Source organism: Chelon labrosus, assembly GCF_963514085.1.
Source record: "Chelon labrosus genome assembly, chromosome: 11".
Classification (NCBI taxonomy): Eukaryota; Metazoa; Chordata; class Actinopteri; order Mugiliformes; family Mugilidae; genus Chelon; species Chelon labrosus.
In genome coordinates, this window is record NC_140344.1 from 28,907,978 (window position 1) to 28,916,641 (window position 8,664).

An 8,664-nucleotide genomic window follows, 5' to 3' on the forward strand; every position below is an offset into this window, starting at 1 on the left:
GGATTCCTGTGGAATCAGACGTGCTCACATCCTGTCCTGCTGCTTCACAATAAAAGCGTTACAACACAGGCTTTTATTGTGACGTAGCAACAGGAAACTTGGTCACAGATGTTGGCGCAGAGGCTTTTATTATTTATTTATTTTTTGGAGGAAGTAATTAAACAGACGGTCGTCCCTCTGGAGCCGCTGGTCCCTCAGTTTATTGTACCTGTGCAGCAGCAGGCGCCGACTTCCTGTCGTCATCTGTCCTGCTCGTGTTGAACCACCTCCCCCGTCAGCGTGATGGTGGTCAGGTCCGAGTACGACGGCGGCGGCTGCTGCTGCTGCTGCTGCTGGACGCCACCGCCGCCTCTCGGAGCCTCGGCCTGAGTCAGCGGGTGGACCATGGACATGTGGACGTTGAGGTTGTGCGCCTTCTCGAAGCGCTTCCTGCAGATCACGCACTCGAACTCCAGGTCGGCCTCGGCCTTGTGCTTGGTCATGTGGTACTTCAGGGACGCTCGCTGCCGACACTGGAAGCCGCACACCTCGCATCTGGAGGGGAAGGATAGTAGCGTGACTTCTACATTTGCTTCTGGACATTAAACTAGAGCTGAAGGTTTCAGGTTTCAGCTGCAGGGTCAACATCTGTTAACACATATTTAAGAAATGGTTGTTACTTAGTTTGAGATCAAACAACTTTGTTTCCTCTTTGAAATCTGAATTAAAGATAGAAAGTTGTTCTGGAGTTTCTCCGTTGGGAACTGATTCCGATTCTGCAAAGATCTGCTGGGTCAATCAGATAGTTTTTGGGGGGGTATATCTTTATATCGGCTGAAACGCGCCTCATAATTAAATCCAGATGTTACCAGACTCTCAATCTGACAAACCCTGAGTCTAACACATTGTCGTTGCCAGTGTCCAGACACCAGGGGGCGCTACAGACATGACTTTATCTCAATTTCACTAAAAGCCAGTGAAATAAAAAAACATTCTTTCAGTGTTTAGTTGTGAATGTGCATCTAATCGGTGTTATTCACTTCACCTGTCACTGGTCATAATGTTATGGCTGACAGGTGTATAACACAGATGCAGTTATAAATTCATTAAGCTAATAATATCTGTCTCACTATGTTTTAACAGTATTTCATCTCCTATCTGTTCATGCAGGTGAATCATTAATAATCTCTCCATCTAACGGGTCCAGGTGTTAAAGCTCCGCCCCCAGGACTTACTGCAGCGGCTTAGCCCCTGAATGCCTCATCTGGTGAACCGACAGGTGTTTCCTCTGTTTGAAGGTTTGACCGCACTGATCACAGATGTAGTTCCTCTCCTCTGGAATCACAGAAACACGAGATCAGCACCAGTGATGAGACGATTCATTTAACTTAACTTCCTCCCTCAGACCTCAGACCTGTGTGGATGAGCTTGACGTGTCGCTGCAGGTAGCGGTCGATCATGAACACCTTGTTGCAGCCGGGATGAGGGCAGGGTCGCTCCCTCACCTCCTCGTGATGCTCCTTGATGTGTTTCTAAAAGCAACAAAAGGGTCAAAGATCAATCACATCTCCACCCAGAACACATTGATTTAAACTATTCTGCTCCAGCATAGAGACATACACCCACTTGGCAAAATATTAGGTACACTAGTGAATTTGATCTAATCTAGAGAAAACAGTGACTTCTGACCTTCAGACCATCAGGAGCTCGATAGACGGCCGTGCAGCCTTGATACGGACACTTGTAGATGTTGGGAAGCTCCTCTCTTTAAAAAAAAAAGAATAAAATACGTTCGTTAAATGATCAGAAACAAAGCGCCAGGTCTGGACAGACTCCGAGCAGCCGACAGGACCCACCCTTTAGGTTTGAACTTGTTCTTCCAGCCTGGTTTGGGTCCAGGTTTCTTTTTGACTTTGGGCTCCTCTGGGGCCTTTGGGCTCCGTCTCCTCTTGGTCGGGACGTTGATGCTCCGAGCTCTGGGAGGAAGAGAGGAGGGTTCAAGGGCCGACCACATCTGAATACTGTTCCAGTCATGTCTGTGCTCCGTTTAGACCGACACAAAAGATCTGAAATCACTGACTGATGGAAACTACTACTTCTTCTTTCTTCTTCTTCACCTACAAAGACTCTTCCCTCTATCTTTTTTATTTCAGAGTCTAAACTCAATCAGACGGTTCAAAATAAAAACTGTTCCAGTCAAACACGTGAGGTTATTTTCAGTTCTGATCAGAAACAAAGCTCAGATTCTCCTAACGTTAAAAGCAGCTGAGGTCAGACTCACCTCTTGTCTGGGTACGACTCGAACAGCTCCTCGTCTGAAAGGCCTCCTTTCCTGCTCTCCTCAAACTCCTCCTCAGATACGACCCTGGACACAGAGTTAGATTTTATCAGTCTCATCTAGAACTGCACCAGAGAAAAGGAAACATTTAAGATATGCGAGTTTTTTTCCCCTTTAAACTATGTGAAATCAAATCAAACAATCTGTGAATTTTATTTAGAAAATAATTAGTTGCAGTAATATACAAATATGCTCAGTGGCCACTTTCAATCTTGCTCCAAAATCTGGATCAACAAGCAGCTGTTGATGGTTCTGATCCAGCAGTAGGTAGAGATCCATTAGAGCAGGGGTGTCAAACTGATCCTGTGGCTGCAGGTTTTCATTCCAACCATGCAGCACCCATGCAGTGGGTGTGGCTGGCAAGTTTTTGTTCCAATCAAGCAAGAGGACACCTGAAATGACTGCGTGAAGGCAGTTCAGTTGATTGACTGAGCCAAGTCAGGTGTGCTGCTGCATGGTTGGAATGAAAACCTGCAGCCACATGGCCCTTTCACGGATCAGTTTGACACCTGTGCACTAGAGACAGCAGCTGGTACAATATTCTACTGACCACATGATGGCGCTGCTGATTTACAGACACACAAACTGAGATCAGATCTCAAGTGCTGGCTGGGGACGCATGTGGAGACACATTTAGATTAAGACCAGACGATACAGAACATGAGTTAGTTATGAACCTGTCAGACAGATCGCTGTCAGCAGTCCTGTCCTCCAGCTGAGCTGCAGCAGGAGACAAAGGCTCCTCGGGACCGGCGAAATCTGATGAAGGACGAGAAACAACGAGTCACAAAAAGTTCAGATCTGTGTCGGCATCGTCAGAGGAAAAACTAAATTCCTAAACACCGTTCTTTTAAATCCAAATCTCTACAAATACATTTACCGCAACGCTTTATTTTAACTTCCAGCTCGTTTCCTAAAAACAAAACCGCAATAACTCGTGTCCACTTTCCAGTCACTACTGCACAACGACTGCATCCACTTCTGCTTTTGGCTTTGTTTTTGTATAGTTGACCTTTATATCGCTTTTTTTTTTTTTTCTCAGCTGTAAAAAATAAATAAAAATAAATGAATAAATTCTTCATTTTATTTCTTATTCTTAACTCTTATTTAAGGAACATGTTCCTAGTGAACAGGCTTTAAAAGGACCATGTCACCAGGTTGATGAATCCGTCGGTAGCGTCCTGAGCTACGGTGGCGTGTAAACCTGATGCCAGGACGGCGGTCTAACGTTCTCACCTTCGGCGCCGCCCGTCCAGTCGTCCAGCGCCGAGCTCTCCGTCTGTGCTGTGACTGCAGGTGGAGAGCTCTGAACCAGAGTGCTCATACTTCCTGCTGAGCTCCTTCCATTCCTGCCTGGTTGCTGCTGCTCCTCCTCTTCATCCTCCTCATCCACCCGTTCCTGCTCCTCCTCCTCTGACATCGCTCCATCGCCGCCGCCCCCGCTGCCCATGCTCACCGTGGCGGTGTCGCCGGCGCATCGGGCGTCCATGATGTATCGGTGGCCGTCGACGCAGCTCCACACGGCCTTGACGGAGCCCCAGCACTGGCCCTCCAGCACCTCCTTCAGGTCGGGGCAGGAGCGGCAGGCCTCTCCGTGGTGGTGAGCCCAGGATACCAGTCTGTGGAGGCACTTGGGGTCGGAGGTGAAGGACGGCGGCGCTGTAAGAAAACACATCAACGTGTGAGTAACGCAGTCAGTTTATGGAACTTCTGAGAGCAAAAGCAAAGAAGACATTATTTACTTGTTGAACCATGTTTCACTGATGACTCTGGATACTTAGCATTCTTCCTGAAAGACAAACAAACAGATGTTTTTATTTCTACGTGTTCTGCTATAGAATCTTTAAGACTGATTCTCTTCTTGGACTCACCGGCTTCGGAGGTTCTCCTTCCCCAGAGGCGGGAGGTTGACCCTCTGCAGGAACCTGATCAGGATGCTGTGGCACTTGTAGAACTTGGCATGGCATTTCTTGCAGATGAACTCAGAGAGCCGGGGGTCGCGGTCCAGCTGAACGCCGACCAGTCGCTGGAAGTCCGTGTGGAACAAAAGAGGCGAAGGGGCAGCGGCGGCGTCCGACTCGTCGTCCACGATGTCGAGGGATTCCTGAGGCCACTTGATGAAGGCGTGACGGAGGCTGCGTGGAGAGAACTTCCCATGGCAGAGCCGACAGACTGCAGTAGACAGTCGACCTGCAGGGAGACACGACACACCGAGGTCAGTTTATTAGGTACACTGGTGAATGTATATGTACTGGTGAACAGTCCTGCTCTAAATCTAGCAGCATGACCCAGTTTCTCTTCACATTCAGCTCATGGACAGATGTCCTGACATTTTCGCTGGTAGAATTCACAATTCATTGGTCCATCAATGAGGACAAGCCGTCCTGGTCCAGATGCAGCAGAACAGGCCCAAACCAGGACATTAGCACCCTGGTTCCAAACTCTTTAGAGATGGTTCTGGAACCTTTTCCAGCCTGATGAGCAACAACAACTCTTTCTCTGAGCTCCTCAGAAAGCTCCTTTGTCCACAAACATGTGTTGTGAAGATCAGACTGAGACAAATCCCTGATTTATTGAAACTAAACCAGGAACTGAACCACACCTGAGTCTCATTACATTGATGGAAACACTTCTGAACACATGGACTCTGGTTTAATCCTAGAGGAGCTCCTCTCTGATATGTAATATTGATAATCCACTCTCCATGACTTTGTGTCCACTCACCTGAAGACCTGGACTGACTCTCTGTATGTTTCTGTGTGTCGTCAGCTGTCGTCAAGCTGAAGTCTGTCGCGGCGCTGTCGTGGTAGAAACCGTCTGCAGTTACAGGGGCGGTCTTTCGAGGTCTCCCTCTGTTTCCTGGCGTCCTCTTCTCCTGGCCAACGTCCTCCGTCGACTTCCGTGAAGTCTCCGAAGACCTCGCCCGTCGGCTTTTCTTCTTCATGGCCGTGTGGCTGGACGGTCAGCAGCTGATGAACGGAGCCCTGCTGCTGCTGCGCCACTGAAAAGGTAAACAACACGAGATGCTAACGTTGAGTTGATGTAGAACCAGAGTCAGAAAGGTGGTGATTCACCTGGATGAGGAGGATGGAGGATGGAGACTGTGGTGCTGGTAAAATGGACTGAATTAAACACTGAAGTGTTTCTGTTATTTAGTTTAGCCTGTTGACTACTATGTCAAAATATTAGGGACACGTGCCAGTTCAATAGATCGATAAACCACAGTCTCCACAATAAAAACTCAGCTGAATCAACATCTCTCTCTGTTGCTAGAAACTAAAGCTGAACACCAGAACCTTTATTCTGTCTCCATTTCTGTTCACTCTCTACACCTCTGATTTCCAGTCCAGCTCTGGGTCCTGCCACCTGCAGAAGTTCTCTGATGACTCTGCAGTGGTTGGGTGTATTAGAGATGGACATGAGGAGGAGTACAGGACACTGATCGCGGACTTTGTGGAGTGGTCCCAGACAAACCACCTACTCCTGAATGTGGACAAGACCAAGGAGCTGGTCATTGACTTCAGGAAGAAGAGGACACCAGTGGAGCCCATCACCATCCAGGGTCTGGAGGTGGAAGTAGTGGACCAGTATGAGTACCTGGGAGTCCACATGAACAGCAGACTGGACTGGAGGGACAACAGTGATGCTGTGGACAAGAAGGACCAGAGTAGACTCTACTTCCTGAGGAAGCTCAGGTCTTTTAACGTGTGCAGCAAGTTGCTGGAGATGTTCTACCAGTCTGTTGTTGCGAGCGCCCTGTACTTTGCTGTGGTTTGTTGGAGGAGCAGCACCAGCAAAAAGGACATAAGTAGGATCGACAAACTGATCCGAAAGGCTGGTCATGTGATTGGCAGTGAGTTGGAGACGTTTGTCTCAGTGAGGGACAGGAGGACACTGGACAAACTGCTCTCCATCATGGACAATCCGTCACATCCACTACACCAGACAATAGAGGGACAGCGGAGCTCATTCTCCAACAGACTGATCCAGCTCCGCTCCCACACTGAACGCTACAGGACGTCATTCATACCATTCTCTGTCCAGCTGTACAACAACTCACCTTTCTGTAACAGATAACTCCATGTTATTAATGTTAATGGACACTATTGCACCTTACACCTTACCCTGTGTATATAATTTATATTCTTCCATTTCTTGTACATTTGTTCATATTCTAATATGATAATTTGTACATTTTGGCTTATACTATTTCTATTTTATGTTACTAGATCTTATTCTACTTATTTTTTATTTCTATTTTATTTAATCTTTTCTTTTTATCTGAGGTTCTTAAGAGTGTGTTTTTTATGACAACTAAGCTACTGTAACCAAGCAATTTCCCTTGTGGATCAATAAAGTTTATCTAAGTCTAAGTCTAAGTCTATTCACTAGTGTACCTAATGAAGTGGCCAGAGTGTAGAACACTTATTAACATTCCTGTTTGAGGAAAAAAATAAACTAACGTTAAATGACATATTATTATTATTTCAGTATTTAATAAATTGCAATTATTTATTTAATATTTCCTCATTTAATACTGACCACTCTGGATCACTTTAAATTTAAATATATGTAAATATTTGACATTGAAAACACTTGTTTAATTGTAAATTAATCCAAGCCTTGTGTCATTGACACCCTCAGTTTAAATATCTATACACAAACTAACACAAAACAACACCTAGAACATTTTTACATCGCGACGTGTTTCTGTTTACAAGCATCTTTTTCAAGCAGCTAGCTGTTAGCCGGTTAGCTTGAGCGAGCCCGCTGCCTTCGTTAGCTGCTTTCTAAGATGAGATCTACGCAGCGTAAAGTTAATTTAGTCTTTAAACGGTTCTTACCGTGACGGTCTACAAGTCCTAGCGCGTAGAGAACATGTTTTTAACATGAAAGATGGTTTCATTAACCAGGAAGACCAGCTCTGTAGCTTCAACGCTGCTGCCAGTTGTAAACATTAGAACCCGGAAGTGTAACCGGATGAAAACACAGGCGGGATTATTACACAGCGCCACCTGCTGTCAGTGGAAAACAACACCACCAGCAGCAGCAGCACCACCACCAGGCTTTATTCAGGTCTGTAGCACAAAAAAAAAAATCACAAAATGAAAGTAAGATGCTTGAAAAAAGAAAAAACAAACAAACACTTAAAACAACACTTGTCTAACGCTCTTGGTCTAAAACTGGAGGTGTGAAGACGCCACATCAACAGCTTACAGTCTCCTGTTGACTTGAGAAGAGCTGAAATCCATTACTAGTGTTGACCACGTTTATTAGTTTGTAGTTTTTCTGAGTTATTATTATTAATCCTAGGTATTTTATTGAAATTTATTGAAATTGTATCTCTTCCTGATTTCTCTATTTGTCTTGTAATTAAAAGTTAAAACCAGAGTTTTTGACATATTTAATTTGTGGCCTGACATCAGTCCATATTCTTTCATTATCTTTACTAATCTAGTAAACGTTGTATTTGGGCCTTGAAGGAAGGTAATTATAGACCTATCTTGTGTTCGTCTCTTGCTGTCTTTATTCCTGCCAACTCATCCTCTTGTCTAATTATTCGATTGTTATTTATTGCATAGAGGCCGGGACTACCACAACAGCCTTGTCCCTCTGTACAGTTTATAAGCGTCTGTAGGTGTCCATTAATTTTAACTCTGTCTGATGGGTCAGTAGACAATGCCTTCATGCATTTATCACTGAATCCCATCCTCTCTAGTACTTTATACAAAAAAAACTATGTATACTGGGTGATATGACTCACAGTGTTGTTTATTTTTCTCCTCTTTGAGAATGACAGATATCACAGCATCAAATATCCATTTAGCTCTGAGCCTATCGAGGGGACGCCCAGTGAAATCAGGAATTGTTTAATTTTCTCTTCGTCATCCTTCTCAGGCTGTGAATATTAATAAACATATATTATTATAGACATGTTTATTAATATAAGGTGTCAGTAGTTTTTAAAGAGTCTATGAATTTCTCCTGGATCATATTTTAATGTATTTGTTAAAGGTTCTCTGATCTCATTTGTTATTCCTCACTAATATCCGTGTTGCCCGTGGGCCTGATTCATAGTAGGTTTGCTTCATGAATCTCAGTTTCTTTTCTGTTTCATCATTAATTAAGTTTACTATTAGTTTCTTTATTTCTTTAATCTGATCCCTATTATATCTTTATTGTCTTGTTGTTGTTGTTTCTCTAGTTTTTCCAGTTCCTCCTCTAACTGATCATATTCTCTTCTCTGGATGAGATGAGCTGTTCCCCTCTCATAACTGCTTTGACTGTGTCCCAAATAATAGTTGGGTCGACCTGGTCGTCCTCATTATCAGTCATACATTCACCAG

General features: G+C 44.7%; 1 protein-coding gene across 1 annotated transcript; it reads right to left on the reverse strand.

The window, feature by feature from the left end:
- Positions 1 to 232: 232 nt before the first annotated feature.
- On the reverse strand, positions 233 to 7,338 carry znf276 (zinc finger protein 276). Its single transcript, XM_084555032.1, has 12 exons — positions 7,162 to 7,338; positions 5,042 to 5,318; positions 4,189 to 4,507; positions 4,060 to 4,106; positions 3,554 to 3,976; positions 2,995 to 3,076; positions 2,261 to 2,344; positions 1,836 to 1,955; positions 1,669 to 1,744; positions 1,394 to 1,511; positions 1,215 to 1,314; positions 233 to 534 (listed from the first exon to the last, which is right to left on the reverse strand). Exons 2-12 carry the CDS (start codon positions 5,259 to 5,261, stop codon positions 240 to 242), a joined length of 1,884 nt encoding a protein of 627 aa, XP_084411158.1. The 5' UTR covers positions 5,262 to 5,318; positions 7,162 to 7,338; the 3' UTR covers positions 233 to 239.
- Positions 7,339 to 8,664: the final 1,326 nt, after the last annotated feature.